The following is a 23,937-nucleotide window of genomic DNA, read 5'->3' as shown; positions in this document are numbered from 1 at the left end:
TAAATAAATAAATAAATAAATAAATAAATAAATAAAAAGGGTGTGTGGTAGGAAGCTTCTGATATGGCTCCCAAGATATTCATGCCTCTGGGTAATCACAGCCTTGGATAATTCCCTCCTCTTGAGTTCAGGCTGGACCTAACAACTTGCTTCTAACAAATAGAATAAGAAAAACTAACAATATTAATTTCCCTTTCATTTTCTTAAACTGAAATGATATGGTAATGGTGATGGGGATGCTACTTCTGTGATCAGGTTACAAATGACTGTGACTCTGTCTTGCTGGTCATCTCTTTCTGGCTCTTCTTGCATGTTTGCTCATGGAGAGAGCTACCTGGCAAGGGACTAAGGGCAGTCTGCAGCCAACAGCCAGTAAGGAACTGAGGCACACAATCCAACAGCCTCAAGTAACTGAGTCCTGCTAATAACCATGCTTGGAAGTGGATCCTTCCCCTGTTGAACTTTCATTTGGGACTGCTGCCCCAGCCAACACCTGACTGAAGCCTTGTGAGAGACTGAAACAGATGACCCAGTGAAGCTCTGCCTGGACCCCTGACCCACAGAAACTGAGATAATAAATGTATGTTGTCTTAAGCCACTAAGTTTTGGGGTAATTTGTTACAGAGCAATAGATAAATAATACAGCGTGTAGTGATATCTCATTGGGGGTTTTATTTATTTATTATTTATTTATTTATTTTTGGCTGTGTCAGGTCGTAGTTGCAGCACACGGGATCTTTCGTTGCAGTGCGTGGGCTTCTCTCTAGTTGTGGCGCTTGGGCTCCAGAGCTTGCAGGCTCAGTAGTTGTGGTGCACAGGCTTAATTGCCCCCCAGCATGTGGGATCTTAGTTCCCCAACCAGGTATTGAACCCGCGTCCCCTGAACTGGAAGGCGGATTCTTAACCACTGGACCACCAGGGAAGTCCCTCTCAGTGTGGTTTTAATTTGCATTTCCCTAATGACTAATAATGTCGAGCATCTCTTCAGGTACTTATTTACCATCTGTGTACCTTCTCTGGTGGACTATCCATTCATATATTTTTTTTAAATCGGGTTGTTTGCTTTCTTATTGTTGAATTTTGAGAGATTTTTAAAAGATATATTCTGGCATATTCCTTTGTCATACAAGTGTTTTCTGCTAGTCTGTGGTTTGTCTTTTTATTCCCTTAACAGTGTCCTTCACAGAGCAAAAGTTTTACATTCCGATGAAATCAATTTTTTTCTTTCATGGATTGTGCTTTTGCTATCTTATCAAAGAACTCTGCTTAACTAGAAGTCATGAACATTTTCTCTTATGTTTTCTTCTAAGAGTTTTACAATCTTATGTTTTACATTTAGATCTCTGATCCATTTTTTTGAAAAACAGCTTTATTAAGGTATAATTCACATACCATACAATTCACCCTTTTAATGTGTAAATTAAATATTTTTTAGTATATTCAGAGTTGTGCAACCATCACCACACCTAATTTTAGGACATTTTTATCCACCCCCCCAAAAAACAAAACCCACACCCATTAGCAATAAATCCCCTTTTCCACTTTCTACCTTTAGCCCCGAGCAACCATTAATCTATGTTCCATCTCTTCAATCTCGCTTATTTTAAGCATTTTATATAACTTGAATCATACAATATGTGATATTTTGTGACTTCTTTCACTTAGCATATTTTCAAGGTCCATTCATGTTGTAACATGCATCAGTACTTCATTTCTTATTATAGCTGAATAATAGTCCACTGTATGAATATACTATATTTTATTTACCCATTCACCAGTTGATGGACATTTAACAGTTTCAGCTTTTTAGTTATTATGAACACTGCTGCTATGAACATTTGTGCACACATTTTTGTGTGGACAAATGTTTTCGTTTCTCTTGGGTGTACCCAGGAATAGAACTGCTGGGTCTTTTGGCAACTCTATGTTTAACTTTTTGGGGAACTGCCAAATTGTTTTCCAAAGTGGTTGCACCATTTTACAATTCCACCAGTAATATATGACAGTTCCAACCATCACTGCTTGTTATTGTCTTTTTGATTAGTGACATGCTAGCAAATGTGAAGTGGTATCTCACTGTGGTCTAGCTATGATCCATTTTGAGTTAATTTTTTACAGTGTAAATTGTAGATCAAGGTTCATATTTTTGCATATAGACGTCCAGTCCTAGCACCATTCATTGAAGACTTTCCTTTCTCTACTGAATTGCTATTGCACCTTGGTCAAAAATCGGTTCATCATATTTGTGAGTCCATTTCTGGGATTTCTATTCTGTCTCATTATTCTATGTTATCCTTTTGCCCAGATTACACTGCCTTGACTGCTGTAGATTTATAGTATGTCTTAAAATCAGGTATGAGTCCTCCAGACTTTGTTCTTCTTTTTCAAGATTGTCTTGGCTAGTCTAGTTCCTTTACCTTTCTATATAAATTTTTGTTTGGGATTGCATTAAATCTATAGGTCAATTTGGGCAGAACTGCCATCTTAACTATATTGAATCTTCTAATCCATATGCATGATATGTCTCTTCACTTTAGTTCTTTTTTCACCTCTTTCCTTAGCACATAAAACCTCACATAATTTGTTATATTTATACTTAAGCATTTCTTTCTCCTTTGGAACTAATACAAATGGTACTGTTTTTTAAATTTGTGTTTCCAGTTGTTCATTGCTAATATATAGAAATACAACGGATTTTTGTATATTGATCTTGTATCCTGCAACCTTGCTAAACTTTTTAGTTCTAAGAGCTTTTTAATAGATTCTTTGGGATATTTTACATAGACAATCATATCATCTGTGAATAGTTTTACTTCTTCCTTTTCAACTAGAATGCCTTTAGTTTTCTCCAGACTTACTACATTTGCTTAGACTTCCACAGCAATATTCAATAGGAGTAATGACAGTAGATATTCTTGCATTAATTTCCAGTCTTAGGAGGAAAGCATTCCATCTTTCACCACTAAGTATGATGTTAGCTGTAGTTTTATTGCAGATGACCTTTACCAGACTGAAGAAGTTCCCTTTTATTCCTAGTTTGCTGAATTTTAATTATGAATGAATGTTAATTTTTTAAAGTGCTTTTTCTGGACCTATTTATATGATCATGTAGTTTTTCTTAAATCTGTTAATGTGGAGAATTACATTGATTTTCAAGTGTTGAAATCAGTCTTGTATTCCTGGAATGAACACCATTTGGTTACCTTTTTTATATATTGCTGAATTTCACTTGCTAATATTTTGTTGACGAATTTTTGCTTCTATGTATGGAGGGCAGAGATATCGGTTTGTAGTTTTCTTGGATCTTTGTCTCCTTTCGATATGAGGTTACTGCTGGCTTTATTAAAATGAGCTAGGAAGTATTACCTCTTTATCTTCTGGAAGAGATTGTGAAAAATTGTTGTTGTTTCTTCCTTAAATGTTTAGTAGAATTCACCAGTGAAATCATCTGGACCTAGAGTTTTCTTTTTTGGAAGCCATGAATTAGATTTCTTTAATAGGTATAGGACTATCCACTTTATTTCTCCTTGAATGAGTTTTGGTAATTTGTGTCTTTCAAGAAATTGGTCCATTTCATTTAAGTTGCTGCATATATGTGCACAGAGTTGTTCATGGTATTTCCTTATTATACTTTTAATATTTGTAGGGAGACTAGTGATGTCCCCTCCTTCATTCTTTATGTCAGGACTTTGTGTCTTCCCTCTTTCTATCTTGGTCAGTCTGGCTAGATATTTATCAACTTTACTGATTTTTTTTTTTTTTTTAAGAATCAGCTTTTGATTCCATTGATTTTCTCTATTTTTCTGTTTTCGATTTTATTAATTTCTGCTCTTATCTTTATTATCCCCTTCTGCTTGCTTTGAGTGTATTTTGCTCTTCTTTTTCTAGGTTATTTAGTGAATTACCCACTTTGGAGACTCCAGAACCATAGTAACAAATCCTGATTAAAATAGGCCAAAGGAAAAAAAAAAAAAAAAGGAAATCAGACAAATCTATAGATGCAAAAATTACATATAAAACATTTTATTAAGATAATTAATCATAAAATAATAAAGAGAAACCAATATTATAATATCAATAAATGCCAAAATGACATTGGATCTCATTCAGCACTATTTTAAAAACAGGTAGAATGTTCAAATCAAAACTACATTAAGGGGGCTTCCCTGGTGGCGCAGTGGTTGAGAGTCTGCCTGCCAATGCGGGGGACACGGGTTCGAGACCCGGTCTGGGAGGATCCCACGTGCCGCGGAGCGACTGGGTCCGTGAGCCACAACTACTGAGCCTGCGCGTCTGGAGCCTGTGCTCCACAACAAGAGAGGCCGCGATAGTGAGAGGCCCGCGCACCGTGATGAAGAGTGGCCCCCGCTTGCCGCAACTGGAGAAAGCCCTCGCACAGAAACGAAGACCCAACACAGCCATTAATTAATTAATTAATTTAAAAAAAAACTACATTAAGGGGCTTCCCTGGTTGCGCAGTCATTAAGAATCCACCTGTCAATGCAGGGAACATGGGTTCAAGCCCTGGTCTGGGAAGATCCCACATGCTGTGGAACAACTAAGCACATGTGCCACAACTACTGAGCCCGTGTGCCACAACTACTGAGCCCACGTGCCACAACTACTGAAGCCTGTGCACCTAGAGCCCGTGCTCTGCAACAAGAGAAGCCACCACAATAAGAAGCCTGCGCACTGCAATGGAGAGTAGCCTCCGCTCGTCGCAACTAGAGAAAGCCCACATGCAGCAACGAAGACCCAATGCAGCCAAAAATAAATAAATAAATTAATTAATTAATTTAAAAAAACTACATTAAGAATACGAAAAGAAAAAAAGTACAGGAAATCCTCACTCTCACTCCTGTCCCCCCAGACAATTATCTTATTAGTCCCTTGTTTATCCTTCCAGTGTGACATTATGCAAATATAAGCAAATATGGATATATATTCTCATTCTCCTTCTTACATAAAATTCATTATATATATATATTTCTATAAAATATATATTTATATACACATATACACATTGTTCTTCACCTTGCATTTTTCATTTAATAATATATCTTGGAGGTATTTCCATTTCAACAAGGAAATTTTCCTTACTTTTTATTACAGCTGCATACCATTCCACTGTGTGGATATAGTTTATTAAACCAGTTCTCTGTTGGTGGACATTTGTGTTGTTTTCTATTTTTTACTATTGGAAACAATGCCAAATATTTGCGAAGCATATGTACAAGTGTATCTGTGGGATAGAGTCTCAGAAATAGAATATCTGGATCAAAAGGCAAATGTATCTACAGTGTTGGTAGATATTGTCAAATTCTTCTCCATAGGAGTTGTTCCATTTTGCAAGCCCCACGGCAATGTATGAAAATGCCTACTTCTGTATGCCTCATTAACAACAGTTGTTTTTTTTTTAATTTTCAATTTTTTGCTAATCCCATAGGTGAGAAATGGTATCTCAGCATGGTTTTGATGTGCATTTCTCATATTATGAGAAAAGTCTGTCATCCTTCCACACATTTAAGGGCCATTTGTATTATGTCTGAACAGTCTCTTCACATTTTTTTGCGTGCTTTTTCTTCTTAATTAATTAATTAAATATTGGCTGCATTGGGTCTTCGTTGCTGCGTGGGGGCTTTCTCTAGTTGTGGCGAGTGGGGACTACTCTTCGTTAAGCTTCGCGGGCTTCTCATTGCGGTGGCTTCTCTTGTGGTGGAGCACGGGCTCTAGGTACATGGGCTTTAGTAGTTGTGGCCCGCAGGCTCTAGAGTGCAGGATCAGTAGTTGTGGCGCACGGGTTTAGTTGCTCTGCAGCATGTGGGATCTTCCTGGACCAGGGCTCAAACCCGTGTCCCCTGCATTGGCAGGCGGATTCTTAACCACTGCACCACCAGGGAAGTCCCTGTGCTTTTTCTTCTTGATTTCTAAGAGCTCTTGATAAATAGGCAGATGAATCTCTTTGTCTGTGATATGGATTGGAAATATTTTCACCAGTTGTAATCTTTTATCCAGTTTGTATTCTTCTTCAGGGAATTGGTGAGGGAAAGCCTTCCTCTTTCCTAAAGCCCTCCCTCAATGTCTCTTTCCCACTCAGTACTCACTCACTCATTCATTCATTCATTCATTCATGAGGATTCAACAGAACATGGATGAAGGCAGAGCCTGGGGGTAAAAAAGAACCATTTCATGATCTTATATACCCCACTGAGTTGACACTCCATGATTAAACCAGTTACACTTACTTTTGTTTCATAATGTTTTCATATTTTACAATAGGCATGTATCATTTTGTAATTAGAAGAGTTAATACTGTTGTCAGTAGGGATTGGGAAGCATTAGAGACTGCTTGCAAAATCCTGAAAAACATAAAATAGAAAATAAAAATCATCCATTGACACTATTAATATATTAGTATATTTCTTTCCAGTTTTTTCCTCTATGTATGTGTCTTTATATCTGCTATATTATGCAAATTTTCCTAAGTCATTAAAAATGATTCAAAAACATCACTTTTCTTGTTGGAGAATAATGCATCATAGAGATATACTACGATATATTATGACATCCTCTGGATTGTAAAGTAATCCTTTCCTTCTTTTAAAAAATGTAGAAATAACACATGGTAATGTATACCTTTTACACATAATTTATTGGATTATTCCCTTAACACAGATTCTTAGATGTAAAATTTCTCAGTCAATTGGCATAAACATTTTAAAGGCTTTTGGTACATACTGCCAAATTGCATCCTGCGAGGGATGCTGCCAAAGTATTCAAGGGAAATTTAATTTCTAATAAATGCACTGAAATGCATTTATTAGAAAACAAGAAAGGCTAAAAATAAATAAACTCTAACCATGTAACTCAAGACGCTAGAAAAAAAAAAAAGATACACCCAATAGAAGTAGAAGGATATAATAAAGAATGAAAAATTAACAAAAGAGAAAATAGCATGTAAAACCTATTTTACATGCTACTGTCTTGACTAGGGAAACTATAAGTAAACCCACTCCTATATACATTTAGTAAAATGGCAGAACACGCTTCTGCTTTTCAGGATTTTGCAAATCCTAATTTTAAAACTAACCAGAGAGAAAAGTCAGGCTGTCTCAAAAGAAACAATAATTAGACTAATAACAGACTTTTAATAGCAGCACTAGAGGTTAAGGAATTATTGAGAAAAATTAAATGCCAATTTAGAATTCTATACCCAGCTATGCTATAATTCACAAGGGAGAAATAAAGAATTTACTACTCTCAGACATACTTGCTGAAAAACTACTGAAGGATTCATTTATTTTATTTACACAAGAAATACTTTTATAAGGCTTAGTATGTGCCTGGCACTATTTTAATCATTCTACAAATATTAATTCATTTGATCCTAATAACAATCCCATGAAGTAAATAATACTATCATCTCCTTTTACAGATGGAGAAATTGAAGCACAAAGAAATTAAGTAAAAAACACGTTGCTCTTAGGTGAAGGACTCAGTGGAAATGTTGACCAACTTTCTCTGTTCCCTACCCAGATTTAGAGATGACACTGGGTCACTGACCTTTTCATAACCTCTACTGGTCCAGGTCTTCCCTTTTCATTGCCAGACCCCCAGGCTGTTCTCTAGTTAATTTATGTCTCCTGAAGGGGGTCAAGCTTATTATTGCCTGCATAGATGATCCTTCCTTCTATTGGAGGAATAATGGTCCCGCCTGACTTGGGCCACGTGGGGAAATGACGGGGCATAGAGTTGCCTTCCAAGGCCCCTCACAGCAGCTCTTCCACCTCTGGTCCCAATTGGCCCTGATGCCACTGGGGTCCATCTCTACCCACTACAGACCACACTCTGGTCAACATAGATCTCCAAGGAGAGCCCTGTACTGGAGGTCGAGACACTTGCTAGAGACTTAGGAGAAGCCTTGGGGCTTCCCACCCCCATCAACCCCCCCAACTACCTCCCAGGCACTGTTTTTTCCTTTTCCCTCTAACCATTCCCTACCCTTTCAGACTTGCTTTCCTCTCCTCTAACTCCTTTCTGTAAACCCTGACCCAGCCCCCCTTTTTTTAGCTATCTCTTCTATAGACACTTACCCTGAAGATGCCTCACCTGGGGATTTCTATAATCCATGGTGCAAAGCTCCCAGCAGCCTGATGACATGATGGGCAGGGAGACACTCAATCAGGGCCAGGAGGCTTCCAGCCTAGAAGGGCACTTTGCCAGGTAAGGGGCATCTCTCCCAAAAGGAAGACCTTGTTAATCCTTGGCCCTGGATAACTCATTGGTTATGTCTAACATAAACCTCTTTGAGATGAAATATAAAACAAAAGAAGAGCTACTGCTACCAGATTCTGGCGGAGTCCACCTTATGCGGAGGTGGTCAGTCCAGAGCCTGACACATAACCTCATTAGGGTACACACAGGATTTTATTTTCCCTGAATAGATACACATTTTAATGTATGAGTTTTGACTAAAGTATTTTTACAGCTGATACAGTTTTGGGGGTGTGGATTCTGAAGACATGTATTTTTAAATTTACTGCACCGATTTAATAATTTGATCATTTATCTCTAAGTCCATTAGTATAATCATCAGGTTCACAGGATTTCTCTCCTGCAGGGATTAACTCATGACAAAACCCATGATCTGACTGTGAACACACTTTCTAAAAAGGCTTCAACATGTTGACCTTGAAGTCCTTACCCCACTATCACACAAATAGGGGTTCTCTCCCACATGGATTCTCATTCAACAAATATTTACTAGGTGACTACTCCTGCCAGGCACTGTGCCAGGAGCTGGGGACACAATGGTGAGCAAAGCACATGCAGCTGCCCTCTCTTGGAGCTGCCAGAATCGTGGTAGAAACAGGCTCTCTGGGGAAGGGGGAGATATGCACACACCTACACCTGCAGGGTTTTCTCCCACGTGGAGTCAGATGGAGGTGAAGGCCTGACTCGCTTCTCACGCGCACAGGGTCTCTACCCCGCATGGACTCTGATGTGCATGAAGGTTTGTGCTGTAACGGAAGCCCCAACCACAGACACTGAAATCAATGATTTCTCCCCTGCGTAGACGCTCTGCAGAGAAGCTCTGTGTTCCAAAGAAACCCTTTACCACACTTGCACATTTGTAACATTGCTCTCCTGTGGGGACTTATGGAACTCAAGGTTAGCGCTCTTTCCAAAGCCCTTACTACACTTAGCACATATAAATGGGTTTTCTCCTGTATTAATTCTTAGATAAACTCGAAGATCTAAGCTCTAACTGAAGAAACCCTTATCACACACCCATCACATTTGTTGTTTCATTCTCTGGAGAACGTGAAGATTCACTGTGATTGGAATCCTTCCCACAGTCCTCACACCTACAGGTTTCTCTCCTGTGTGGACTTTCTGATGAGCACAGAAGCTTGTGCTTTAAGGGTTTCACATTGAAACGGTTTCTCTTGTGTGGACCCTCTGATGCTCTTGGAGGTCTACATTCTGTCTGAAGCTCTCACAACACTTCTCACATTTGTACGGTTTTGCTCCAGTGTGGACTCTCCAGTGGATGCGAAGGTTGGGGGTCTGACGGAAGCCCTTGCCACACTCCTCGCACTTAAAAGGTTTCTCTCCTGTGTGGACCCTCTGATGCACGTGAAGATTCGTGTTATAACTGAAGCCTTTGCCGCATGTATCACACACGAAAGGTTTCTCTCTCGTGTGGACTCTCTGGTGGATGTGAAGGTCTGTGCTCTGACTGAAGCTCTTGCCACACTCGGCACAGTCATAAAGTTTCTTTCCTGTGTGGGAAAGGGGATGCTTTAAGAATGAGAAAATGTTTACAACGACGAAAAAATATGACTGTCAAGTTAAAAGACCTCAATGGAGTTTGTAAGCAATAGAGTATCAGACTGGAGAATGTGAGAAACTATGTTAGTGGATTAAAACATCAACTTGAAGAGGAGACTTCCTGGTGGCACAGTGGTTAAGAATCCGCCTGCCAATGCAGGGGACACGGGTTTGAGCCCTGGTCTGGGAAGATCCCACATGCCGCGGAGCAACTAAGCCGGTGCGCCACAACTACTGATCCTGTGCTCTAGAGCCTGCGAGCCACAACTACTGAGCCCACGCTGCACAACTACTGAAGCCTGCGTGCCCCAGAGCCTGCACGCTGCAACTACTGAGCCTGCGCACTGCAACTACTGAGCCCGCGTGCTGCAACTACTGAAGCCCACGAGCCTAGAGTCCGTGCTCTGCAACAAGAGAAGCCACTGCAACGAGAAGCCCACACCACAACGAAGAGTAGCCCCCGCTCGCCACAACTAGAGAATGCCTGTGCGCAGCAATGAAGATCCAACACAGCCAAAAATAAATAAAATTTTTTAAAATAAATAAAGTTCTTTAAAAAGAAAAATGATCAACTTGAAGAGTTCTACTAGGACTCAGAGGAAAGGATTTTAAAAATGGAATTATGATCTTGAAGCTCTTATATATTATATGTATAAGAGATTCAGAAGGAGAGAAGAAAGAATATGAAATAATAATGATAGTAAATAATGAGAATGTACTTAGTCTGAAAGAGAACTTGATTCTATTTTCCCAGGACCACTTAGGAGTGCTAAAAAAAAAAAAAAAAAAAAAAAGACAAACTAACATATACACCTACCGGGATGAAATTTATGAATTTCAAGGATCAAGAAAACATAAGCATACAAAACATTAAAAAAGCAAAACAAGTTACTCCCTTGAAAAGAGACTAAGACTGACCAAAGACAATAGTACAATATTTTCAGAGTCTTGAGGGAAAAAAGACTATCATCAAGCAAGCTAAACCTAAACCAATGATCCCCCTACAAGGACAAAAGGAAGGAAAAAAAGGGGGGACAAAGATGTCCAAAATTTGTCAAAATAAAAACTCGTGAAAAGGGAAGACATGAAATATAAAAAGTAGAAATGAATAAATTAAAGCTTTTCCTCTTTTTCCCTCAACAAAACCTCATGAAATATCAAGGGAAAACTCCCATGAGCTGAAGGCTTCAGAGATGAACGGGCTCAATGACAGGCAAATATAATTACTGGGGGCGGGGGGAGGAAGGGGGGCGGGGAGGACTGCCTAGCTAGGCACATCCTGGTAAAGCTCCTAAAATCCAAAGAAGGGAGGGACGAGAAAAACAGGTTAAACAAACAAAAATGAGATAAAATACAACTGAGAAAATTACTAAAATTACTAAACGAATGAATCAGAATCAGCAATATCCGAGGCTTAAAAACAAAGATACAATGGCTAGAACATTCTCAGGGAAAATGATTTTGAATCTAAAGGTCTCTATTCAGTCAAACTACTATGCAAGGGACTTCCCTGGTGGCGTAGTGGTTAAGAATCCGCCTGCCAACGCAGGGGACACAGGTTCAAGCCCTGGTCCGGGAAGATCCCACATGCCGAGGAGCAACTAAGCCTGTGCGCCACAACTACTGAGCCTGCGCTCTAGAGCCCACGTGCCACAACTACTGAAGCCCATGTGCCTAGAGCCTGTGCTCCGCAACAAGAGAAGCCACCGCAATGAGAAGCCCATGCACTGCAACAAAGAGTAGCCCCCACTCACTAGAGAAAGCCCACGTGCAGCAACAAAGACCCAACTCAGCCAAAACTAAATAAATTTAAATAAATAAATTAAAAAAAATTAATTTCAGTATATCAATACATCATACAATGGAATATGATATAGCCAGTTAAAAGATCGAGATAGGTCTAAATATTTTGATATGTAAAGATATCTAACATATGTTACTAACTAAAAGGAAAGTTGCAGAACTAATTTTTATAACATAAACGGATAAATACACAAATAGAAACAAAACAAATATGTATCTGTGAGCTTATGTATTTTCTGTCTGCTTATATGTAATATAAATAGAAAATAGTCTGAAAGATACTTTTTACTTTATATGCAGTATACTTTGTTTTAATACCTTTCTAATTAAAAAAGTAATTACAGGGAGGGGGTCATGGTGAGTGACTGCTTAATGGGTATGGGGTTTTCTTTTAGGGTGATGAAAATGTTTTGGAACTTGATAGAGGAGGTAGTTACACAACATTGTGATGTACTAAATGCCACTGAACTGTACACTTCCAAATGGTTAATTTTATGTTATGTGAATTTTACCTCAAAAAAAAAAAAAAAAGAAATATAAATGGTGGAGGGGGAACTCAAGTTTTTACTTAGTAGCAACATTTTTCTTTCTTCAATAGTGATTTGAACACTCTGATATTTGAATCTCAAGCCCTCACCTAGTTAAACACTTTAAGAGCTCACAGCTTTCAACAACCAAGGGAACGAAAATTCTCCAAAGAGCAGCTGTCCTCACCCACTAAGACCAGGTTGCCATAGATCTCCAGCATCACCTCTTTGTACAGGGCCCTTTGTGCGGGGTCCAGCTGCCCCCACTCCTCCTCGGTGAAGTCCACGGCCACATCCTTGAACGTAACAGGTTCCTAAGACACCAATGAACAGTAATTCCTCTTCAGTGAGCAAACATCTACACCAGCTTCCATGGTACAAAGGGTATAAACTTGGCAACACTGAGAAAGGTAGACAGTATAAAGGGGACTTCAGAATTTTGTCCTAAGCCGTAAGAATAATTTAAAGAACAATAAAAAAATGTTAAAGATATGTATATCTTTTGCAGAGGCTCACCAACGCTAATAATATGAGGAGCTCTTAAAAATCAATTAAAATGCTCCCGTTAAAAATGGACAAATGATAAATAATCTGAATGAGTAATTTCAAGAAGAAAAAAAAATTACCAATAAACCCATGAAAAGACATGCTGCCTCACAAATTATCAAAGAAATGGATATTCAGAGAACGAGGCATTATTTTCCCCTATCCTTGGGGCAAAGATTAAGACTTATAATACCCAGTACCAGTGACAGTATGAGAACACACATACCCCCATATACCGTTGGAAGGAGTATAAATTGGTATAAACTTTTTTGGAGAACAATTTGGCAGTATTTATCAAACATTATCTTTTGATCCAGCATTTCCAATTCTAGAAATTCATCCTCATAAGATAACTAATGACTTCCTTGCTGATAAACCCAATGGAAAGTTTTCAATCCTTTTTATGCTTGACTCCTTGGCATTATTTGGCCCTGTTGACCACATGGTCTTCCTCAAAACTCCTCCAAGAGTCTGGATATCATAGTATCCTAACTCTCCTAAGTCTCTGTTCAATCTTTCTCAATCTCCTTCTCTACTGGTCAATGTGCGGGTTTCCTGGCTTGGATCCTAGGCCTTCTTCTCACTCTCCCTATGTGATCTCATCTATTCTGATAGCTTCAAATGCCAACTGAATGCTGACAACTCTCAAATGTACTTTGGCTGCCAAGACCTCAAGCTATACCTAGAGTTCCAGACCCAAATATCTCCTTGGTGAACATCCAGCGTGAAGCATAGTGCCTGATCTACAGTAGGTAATCAATAAATTTCTACCAAGTGAAAGAAGTATCTATTTGGATGTCTCAAAGACATCTAAATCAACATGCTCAGTTCTGACTTTACCTTCCTTTCCAAAACTGCTTCTCTCCCAATGCTCTCTAACTCAGGAAACCCCACCTCCAACCACCCAGATGTTTAGGTCAGAAAAAAAAGAGTCATCCTTGACTTCCTCTCTCCCATCCCTCACATGATCCGTCACTAAATCTTCTAAAATATCTCTTTTACCTCCACTGCCCCCACTTTATTCTGAGCCACGATGATCTCACCTCTGCCTCCTAATTGGTCTATACCATCCTGCCTTCCTGCAACATAATCTCTACTCTGGCTCCTCTTTTTGTGCCCATTCCTTAAATATTAATATTTGTGTTCCTCAAGATTCTTCTCTGGTTATCTTCGTTTTCTTCTCTTCTCACATATCAGCTGGATGATCTCAACCAAGCCCATGACTTTAACGACCATATACATGGTGACAACTCATAAATTTGTATCTTTCACCTGGATCTGTCTCAGACCTTGATATCTATCTACCTTCTAGACTTCTTTAATTGGATGTCCCACAGGTGCTTCAAACGGTCTTCTAACTCCCCTCTGCACACACAAACACACACAGAAACACAGAGGCTCCATCTCCTCTGTTCCTTATCTCAGTGAAGACTATCACCTTTCACCCAGTTGCCCAAAACTTGCATTTCAGCCTTAACTACTCCCGTTCCCTCACTCTCCACCACTATATACAGACCCACAGTGTTATATATGTTTTAGATACATACTTGGAAATGTCCATATTCTTTATGTACTTATTTATCTACAAAGCCAAGTTCTATTCCATTTCATTTCAAAGTTATATTTCAACATAAAGTTCATTTGATGCTGGCTAATTAGCCAGGCTAACTGATACCTTTATTATTAAACAAATCCAAGGATTCTTCGATCTATCATTCTTTTTGGAAGCCCAGCAGCTTTAAACATTTAATTAGGAAGATATCATTTCTATTTTCAAGCAAGCTTGTAGATTCTTAGACTATCTTAAAGACTAACTACCAAGTGTAAATATAGCTGTATCCATACCTGAACAGAGTGGCTAGGTATTAAAATGCCCTTGATAAGAATTGGCAGTTTTGGGAATAGATAGGAAGGTGTCCTATGAACTGAAAATGATTTTAGGAGATTACTTAAAAGCTAGTGCTTTCCTTTCCAATCACTGCACTGTAAGGAAGTCTAATATGGGTACAGCCACTGTGGAAAACAGTGGTTCCTCAAAAAACTAAAAATAAAACTACCATATGATCCAGCAATCCCACTCCTGGGTATACATCCAAAGAAAAGGAAAACACTAATTTAAAAAGATACATGCTCCCCAGTGTTTATAGCAGCACTATTTACAATAGCCAAGATATGGAAGCAACCCAAGTGTCCATCAATAGATGAATGGCTAAAGAAGATGTTACACACACACACACACACACACACACACACACAGACACAGAATGGAATACTACTTGGCCATAAAAAAGAATGAAATTTTCCCATTTGCAACAACATGGGTGGACCTAGAGGGTATTATGCTTAGTGAAATAAGTCAAACAGAGAAAGACAAGTACTGTATGTTACCGCTTATATGTGGAATCTAAAAAAAACACACACAAACAAAAGCAAATGAATGAATATAACAAAACAGAAACAGACTCACAGATATAGAGAATCAACTAGTGGTTACCAGCGGGGAGAGGGAAGGGAGTAGGAGCAAAATAGGGGTAGGGGAGTAAGAGGCACAAACTACTGTGAATAAAATAAATAAGCTACAAGGATATATTGTACAGCACAGGAATATACCCAATATTTTATAACTTTAAATGGAATATAATCTATAAAAATTTGGAATCACTATGTTGTACACCTAAAACTAATACAATATTGTAATTCAACTATACCTCAACTTAAAAAAAAGTCTAACATGAATGAGGATGTGATAGATCTTTTAGTGTGGTTATTTGTATTTATTATGGTTCTAAGAAGAAAGATTAAGTTGTATTGTGGGAAGGCTCAAAGAATGAAATTCAATGTCTTTTATAAAGCTTTGAAATAGTTTAATAGTGATCTGTCAGTCTTGAAATTCAAGCATCAACATCATTAATGCTTAGTCTACAATAACTGTAACTCATTTTCTAAGACTATATATTATGTGGCTCAAAGGCACACTTAAGACTTATGTTCTGGATATCTATCCACTGTCTTAATTCTGTTTCTCAATCATCACAAACTTATTTCCTATATAGAGCATTCACTGCAATGCAGTGAAGTAACAAAATTTCTAAGTCTAGAAATACAGCAACTTTAGAAACAAAGTTGATGAAAATAAATTCCCAGTAATTAGGCAAGTTCACACTGTAGTACTAATTTTCAATTCTTAATTATGAGAAGCTTTTAGGAACTGGCTGTAAAGGTGGAAAATATTCAAGTTGGTCTTGAATAAAGGGACACTGCTAATGTTTTGTTTATTTGACCCTAAGAATTTAGACTGATAACAGCTGGCATTAGAAAATCTATTAACATACATAATCATAACAAGTAAAAAAGGAAAATCCATATGACCATCTCACAGGATGGCAAAACAGCATTTAATAAAATAAATCAAATTCTAATTTAAAAACACTTTATTTTTTTTGGCTGCACCGTGCGGCATGCGGGATCTCAGTTCCCCAGCCAGGGATTGAACCCGAGCCCCCTGCACTGGCAGCATGGATTCTTAATCACTGGACCACCAGGGAAGTCCCTAAAAACACTTTTAAAGGACATTGGTCTAGTGAAATAAACAGACAAAACATAAACCCAAATGAGAATAACAGATTATCAATATGTAATGATAATATTTTGACTTGGTCTTGAATATCGGGAGATTGAAAATATTTGTAAAGGAGTCTGTTTTACAAATTTAACCAGATATGAATAATGAATGATCACATCAATTAAATTCTGTCATTTTCTAAAATTTATTCTTAAATATAGTAGGAATGTGTCATTATAAATGCCTAAAACCACAGTTTTCAATGCCCAACCCTAGGTTTTATTTCAGCTATTAAAGAAGCAACATCAAGTGTATTTAAGGCTGTATCACTACAGATTGTGCTGAAAAATCACTTGCAGTGTTGCAATGTCTCACATCTATAATGATCCTACACACGGTGAGTAAGCAGTACAGGCACACATAAATTAGCTGCTGATATAAATGAAACATCTAAGCCTATGATCTATTTGATCTCATGTAAAGAAATACATTTTTTGGTTCTTCTTCATATTCCTTGTTTGTAAAATGTCTGTGCAATACGGCTGTACTATTTATTCACTTGGCTGAGGATTTTTTCTAAACAGTGCATATTCTTTTTATATAATACAAAAAACGCAGTGGCAACTTTGAGTCTCTAATCTAGCCCACTAGTTTGACGAAGTGCTGGCTTGTATGTCTAGGCTAGACACTTAAATTATAACTTTTTCCTAGGGTATGTACTGACATAATTAACATTCATCTATGGAAAGAAAACTTGATGATAAAACAACACACATTTCAGATAACCCCCTCCCTCCCACTCTTGCAATGAGAATCACATTTCATTTGCTATTTTTTTCTGATAACAAAAGTGCTATTATGGAAGATAAGAGAAAACTACAAAAAAAAAATACAAAACATATAATCATATTGCCCCCAAATAACTACTATTTACATTTTGGCATATATATGTAAGTTTTAAAACTTGGGGATATTCTTTACAACTTTTTAAAACATTTTTCAATTAAAATATCATGAACATTTTCCCCTATTAGTAAATATTCTTCTACACCTTGCTAATGGCTGTCTAGTGGCTCTTCTCATGGTTATATCATAATTTATTTAACAATCTCCCAGGACTTCCCTGGTGGTCCAGTGGTAAAGAATCTGCCTTCCAATGCAGGGGATGTGGGTTCGATCCCTAGTCAGGGAAGCAACTAAGCCCACGTGTCACAACTACTGAGCTCGTGGGCCTCAACTAGAGAGCCACAACTAAAGGGAAAACCCGCATACCACAACTAGAGAGGAGCCCACGCATCACAGCGAAGAGCCCACGCATTGCAACGAAAGATCCCACGTGCCGCAACTAAGATCCAACACAGCCAAATAAATAAATAAATAAATATTAAAAACAAAACAACAACAAAATCTCCCTATATTGGACACTAAAGTTACTTACTATTTTTCATTACCATAATGATACTGCAAGTTATATCATTGTATTTAAATTATACGCACTTATCAACTCTTTTTCTCAGGGTAAATTCCTAAAAGTAGAACTGTTAGCTCAAAGACTTTTGTTAGGTTTGTTAGGTAAAGACTTTTGACACATATTTCCAAAGCCCTCCAAAAAGTTTGTAGCAAAATGACATTTAGTTTAAAAGTATTTGAGTGTCCTGGTTTTACCAGTAGGTATTTTTAAAAAACACATCTCTGCCAATTTGATAGGTGGCAAAAATACCATTTCATTATATTATAACATTTCTTGGATTACTAGTTAAGTTGAAAAATAGTAAACCAGATGCTACAAATATTTATAAGATTTACAGGTCAATAATATCATGTCACAAAAATAAGGAATTTCACCTAACTGGAAACAAAGAAAAAGGACTACTCCTTTCCCCACAACTGAAAAGGAAAAATAAGACAAAACAACCCAGTGAGCTGAGGGCAGAGTGGCAGGCAGTTGGAAAGGACGGGTTGCCCTGCAGAGATGCCAATAGCAGCGCTGCTGTGGTATACGGAACCTTATGCCAGCTGCAGGGTGGGAAGCTTAGCCTGACCTGGGACCTCTGAGGAACTGGGACCATCCCATGTTAGTACCATCCTCTAAGCTACTGGCAGAAACAGAAGCATATTTCCCCTGGAGAAAAATTTCCCATAGGACTAATATATATAAAGATCAATCAATGAGCTCACAATTAAAGTCATCAAAGGGGAGAGTGAGCAGAAAACAGATTTACGCTACCAACAACAATAGATATTTAAACTATCAGATACAGAACCAGAACAGCAATACATGAATTATTTGAAAAAATAAAAGATGCAATTATAAGATGATAAAGCAAAGAAATTATCTGAAAATAACATGCAGTTGTGAAAAAAATAACAAATGGAATGTCTAAAGATGCATTAAAAAGGAACTTCTAGGAAGAACGTATTTCAGGAAAAAGAAAAGTGATCCCAGAAGGAAAGCCTGAGACAGAAGAAAGAATGGCAAGCAAATAAATGATAAACATATATGTAAATCCAAACAAACATTGTCTGTATAAAATAATAATTCTAATAATATCTAATTTATTAAGAGGACAGAATTAAAATGCAAAAAACAGGGACTTCCCTGGCGGTCCAGTGGTTAGGGCTCTGCACTTCCACTGCAGGGGTACAGGTTCGATTCCTGGTCGGGGAACTAAGATCCTGCAAGCTGCTTGGCAAGTTCAAAAAAATAAAAAGTAAATAAAATGCAGAAAACAATAGCTTTTAAGTCAATGGGGGATGTGATCAGTAGTAAAGAGTTCCTAAGTCCTTGCATTATTCTGAAAGAGGTTAACATATTGTTTAAACCTAGGCTTGCAAGTATGCACAATAAAATTTCAAGGGTAACCACCAAATGAATGGATATAAGTTATAAATTTCAAACATGTAAAGAGGAAAAAAAAAAAAGAAAAAAACCCTCTCCACTTAAGAAACAAACAAAAAGAAAGGTAAGAAAGGAGGGGAAAATACAGGAAAAATGGACAAATAAAATTAAGGTGCAAGACAGTACAAACACATCAAATATATCAATAACTACACTAACTGCAAACAGACTAAACTTGCTAGTTAAAAAGGTGCTGATTATCAGATTGAGAGTGGGAGGAGACAGAATTCAGCTATAAGCAGTTAATGAGAGATATACCTAAAGCATAAGGCCCTGAAAAGGTTGAAATAATGGAAAAAGATAAACCAGGTAAATAATAAACAAAAGAAAGCAGGAATAGCTATACTAATATCGAACAAAATAGATTTCTAGACACAAAGCATCACTAGTGATATAAAAGGTCACTACATAGGGATAAAAACTTTAATTCTCCATGAAGATATAACAACCCAACTTGCACGTACCTCATAAAACATCCTCAAAGTAATATATTTTTTAAAATGGAAGTACTACAGAGAGAAATTGACATATCTACTACTCAAAGAGATTCACACACTTTTTTTCTCAATTCTTGATGGGTCAAGCAAACAAAAATAAATCAATAAAGATACAAAAATTTTAAACAAGTCAGATCTTACGGACACTTATAGACAGCTTTAAAAATTGTATAGAAGTATTAAAAATTAGGGGAAAATGCTGTAAGTAATTTCCAATTAGCATTATTATCTACGACCTAGGCTGCTTAGCACCAGATTTCTGTTGGTAACAAGAAAGTTGAGATGCTCCTTTACCATGCTGACGAAAAGCCCTCAGACCCTCTCTGGTAGAAGAGAAAGAACACCCATAGCCCAGCCCAAGGGTCATCCTTGGATTTTAAAGAACACAAACCCTGTTCAATGAATAAATACACTCACTTTATTTGGGAGAATCCTGCAGCTTCAAGATGTTTCTGAAGATAAGTGTTCCGTTATGGAAAGAGCACTAGATATGAGGAGTAATAGATGGGGGTTTAAGTTTTGTTTTTTCCAAAAGTAACCATCTGACATTGGATGAATGTAAGGAGGATGATAAGGACGATAAAGATTTATTCAATAGATATTTATTGTGTACCTACAATGCATCAGATATTGTTCCTGACTCTGGGGATACATTAGTGAATAAAACAGACAAACACTGCCCCGGTGGAACTAGCTTACATTCTATCAGTATGTGACAGGGAAGAAACATAATACATAAGTATACTACATAGTAGGTTAGAGGGTGATATGAAGGTTAATTTTATATGTCAACTTGGCTGGGCCACATTGCCTAGATATTTGGTCAAACATTATTCTGGATGTTCCTGTGAGGGTTTTTTAGATGAGATGAACATTTAAATGGGTAGACTTTGAGTAAAGCAGATTGCCCTCCTTAATGTGGGTTGTCCACATCCAATAAATTGAAGGTCTTAATGGAATAAAGACTGACCTCCCTAAAATGAGAATGAATTGTGCCAGCAGAAGGTCTAAAAAAAAAAAGTTGGTACCTACCCACTTACCTTTAGAGAATATACATTCTACTCAAGCACACATGAAACACTGTAAAAATTGATCATAAACTAGGCCATAAGGCAATTATAAACAACAAAAAACAGTGAAGACTTGAAAGAGGTATGGAAGTTCATATACAGGTGTCCTTGCTATTTGCCACTTCGCTTTCATGAAAGACCTACATTAAGACCTACATTAGCGGGCTTCCCTGGTGGCGCAGTGGTTGAGAATCTGCCTGCCAATGCAGGGGACACGGGTTCGAGCCCTGGCCTGGGAAGATCCCACATGCCGCGGAGCAACTGGGCCCGTGAGCCACAACTACTGAGCCTGCGCGTCTGGAGCCTGTGCTCCGCAACAAGAGAGGCTGTGATAGTGAGAGGCCCACGCACCGCGATGAAGAGTGGCCCCCGCTCGAAGCAACTAGAGAAAGCCCTCACACAGAAACGAAGACCCAACACAGCCAAAAATAAAATAAATAAATAAATTCGAAACTTGGCATTAAAAAAAAAAAAAAAGACCTACATTAGCACCTGTTTTCGCTAACAGAAAGAAATCTGAAAAGCATTTTCACTTTTATGAAGAAAAACGAAAATCAAAAAAAGCATTCAGCATTTGTTTTGCAAAGAGTCATTACAGAAGCAGCACATACCCAGGGCTGCTAGAGTGGCACTGCCAAACTTCTTCCCCAGGAACTTCACTCAGCATCAAGCTTCCATAGCTTTGAACTGTGTCTGTGAGCATCTGTGCTTTATCTCGATTTATTTCGTGTGTCCATTAGCAAGATGTGTCCTAAAGTAATTGCTTCTTTCCACCATTTCGGCTTCGGAAAGGTTTCATAGGAACACCCTACTTTCAGATAGCGGGGGAAACCTGTAGTACTCAAATTTTCTCTAGCTCACCTCCTTTAGTCTTCCTCAATCACCCCAGTGCACACTGATTTTTTCCCCTCCTCTAGCACTGTTATCACTGAGTGCAGTCTTCAAACTGACACTTAAGAGTGGCTTTTCATATTACTCATTGTATATGTGAGTAGTAATCACTATATTATACATGTACATATTAATCTCCCCCAAAGAAACCACACACTTTGAAGTAAGAATTGTATCTAAGTCAATTTGTTTTGCTCTTACAAATAAATGAGCACAGAGCAGCCATGATGAAGTAGATAAATGAATGAGCAACATGTTAGGGAGAGAAGAGACCTAACCTAAAGGAGGGCACCAGGCAAGAAAGTGCATTCCTTTCAGAGTCCTTCATTTCACAGATTAGGCCCAGCCCTCAAGATGTGCACAATTTAGGCTCAGTCCCTGGATGAGAAGACTTGTCCACTGACAACATGTACAGCATAGGCAATGGGCCTAAAGACAAATCTGGCTCCACCATTTAATAGCTTGGTGAACTTTACAGGTCTCTAAACCTCACTGAGCCAGTTGCTACATCTGTAAAATGGAAATAATGTCCACTTCTCACAACTGTTGTGAGTATCAAAAGAAAAAGTCAACGTTGAGTATATCCAGCACATCCATAAATGTGTTTCCTTCTCCTTTTCTTCAAGAGTATATATACCGGGACCGAGAAAGGAAACCTGCATCTCACCTGGGAATTGGTCATCTCTTCTTCCTCAGCAAGGTCAAGGAGTTAAGGAGGCAAAGCTGGAAAAGAAAGGAGCCATGAGACAAGCCTGCCTTGCAGCTCCCAGAGTGGCCAGCTGGGACAACTGTTCAGCCCGCCCGAAGCATTCCCTTAACCAGCCTGCCCTACGTTGCCTTCTCTTCTCCACACTATAGACTGTTCACCACCTCAGGTAAGAGATGGGGAACAGTCTATTCTAAGTCCACGGTCTCTCCCTGTTCTCTGTAGGTGTCACCTGACCCGAGCCTTGCTGAGGAACGTCCACAGCCCCAGCAGCTCCAGAACAACTTCCTCCTCCAGACCCCGGTCTCGGCTAGTAGTTTTGGCAGGAAGCCTCAGGTCACAGGTGTATCCTCTCAAGATGGGGTCCAGCTGCCTGAGGAGTTGCAGTCTTCTTTCCTACCAGCATGGCTTGTTCCTGTGGGCTCAAGAACAGCAAGAGTGCCACAGTCGGAAATCCAGCCGGGCTCAAAGTTACACTAAGCGTCTCCCAGGATACATACGGAGGAACTCCGGCTAGGGACCTCTGGACACCGGGACTGCAAAGCCGGCGGCCAAACACTTGAAGGAGAAACTCGAGACATCAGAGGGGGGAAGCGCCCGCACACACTGCTCTGGGGGAGATACGCGGCTGTCCCGCCCCGCCGATATGCCGCGATCGCATTCCCGACCTGGGGGCGCCACAGCCGGGAGCAGCGAGGCACAGGGGCCTGAGCCAAGGCTGGAGTCTGAAGGAGAAGGGGATCCTGGAGCCAGGGGGGGTGGAGGTTCCACGAACGCTCCTGTCTGCGGTGAGCAGAGCCGGTGACTGTGCCTGCTTTAGAGAACCTGGTAGGATCTGACCCTCCACAGCCAAATCGCGGGTGACACACTCTTTCGGGGACGATCGCTCCCGGGGCCCCAGACTTGGGGCTTCAAGTCCCTCAATCCCACCCCTACTCTGGCCCTCTGATAGCCATCTTCGCTTTGACCCAGAGTGCCCCTCTGAACCCCAGCCTTGCCGGAAGTAGCTCCTGCCGCTGCCAAGAGCCGCCAGACTCACCTGACTCAAGCCGGGTCTCGGGTCTCTGGTCTCCCAGCGCAGGGCCAAGCCCGCTGGGGCTGTACTGCGCCTGCGCGGAGAGAGCCCGGCGTCTCCCACAAGACCCCGCGGCGCGCCGCCTCGGTCCTTCGCGCCGCTGTCACCATCGCCTGTGCCCCTGGCTGTGGCGTGTGGAGGGTTCTCCTTCAGCCTTGCCAAGGGCTAGAAACGCCACTTTTTAGTTTCAGTTCCTGGGATCCTACAGTGGCAGTGCCATGTAGAAGCTTGCGACCTACTACGGAGCTTTGAGTGGGGAGGGGAGGGTGTGCAGGCTGGGTGAGTCTGCGCGCTGGGACTTCTCCCCCTCACGCTTGGGAGCCTGGCTTTGTTGTCAAACCCAAGTTCATGTGCCCAATCAATGCCCAGTGATACCAGGGTTTGGAGCCAAGAAAAGTCTGTTGCAGGGCTGAGCAAGGAGAACAGGGCAACAGGGTGGCTCATGATCAAAAGAGCTGCAATCCCTGATGACTTGGAGGAAGAGTGTTTATACACAAAATTTGGGGGGGTGGGTTTGCAGAGTGTGT

General features: G+C 39.5%; 1 protein-coding gene across 5 annotated transcripts; it reads right to left on the bottom strand.

Annotated features, from left to right (window-relative positions):
• Positions 1-6,629: 6,629 nt before the first annotated feature.
• On the bottom strand, positions 6,630-23,447 carry LOC137762152 (putative zinc finger protein 56). 5 transcript variants are annotated; one of them, XR_011073501.1, is made up of 5 exons: positions 23,375-23,440; positions 22,573-22,750; positions 22,297-22,352; positions 12,275-12,478; positions 6,630-9,785 (listed from the first exon to the last, which is right to left on the bottom strand). XR_011073501.1 is itself a non-coding variant. In XM_068539620.1 (5 exons), the coding sequence occupies exons 3-5, from the start codon at positions 22,309-22,311 to the stop codon at positions 9,430-9,432; spliced, it is 498 nt and encodes a 165-aa protein (XP_068395721.1). In that variant the 5' UTR covers positions 22,312-22,352; positions 22,568-22,750; positions 23,375-23,440; the 3' UTR covers positions 6,630-9,429. The 5 variants fall into 5 exon arrangements, 4 of the variants coding, with proteins under 4 accessions (XP_068395721.1, XP_068395720.1, XP_068395722.1 ...); XM_068539620.1 differs by having other exon boundaries at positions 12,352-12,478; positions 22,568-22,750; XM_068539619.1 differs by having other exon boundaries at positions 12,352-12,478.
• Between the last annotated feature and the right edge of the window lie 490 nt (positions 23,448-23,937).

This window comes from Eschrichtius robustus, chromosome 3 (assembly GCF_028021215.1).
Source record: "Eschrichtius robustus isolate mEscRob2 chromosome 3, mEscRob2.pri, whole genome shotgun sequence".
Taxonomy (NCBI): Eukaryota; Metazoa; Chordata; class Mammalia; order Artiodactyla; family Eschrichtiidae; genus Eschrichtius; species Eschrichtius robustus.
This window is presented reverse-complemented; position numbering and strand designations above follow the sequence as displayed.

Bases quoted from the DNA above. Each gene is read 5' to 3' on its own strand.
- LOC137762152 (XM_068539622.1), bottom strand. The intron at 9,786-12,351 runs GTGAGGACAGCT...TTTCCCACACAG, and splicing joins TGGCAACCTGGTCTTAGTGG to GAAAGAAACTTTATGACTGT.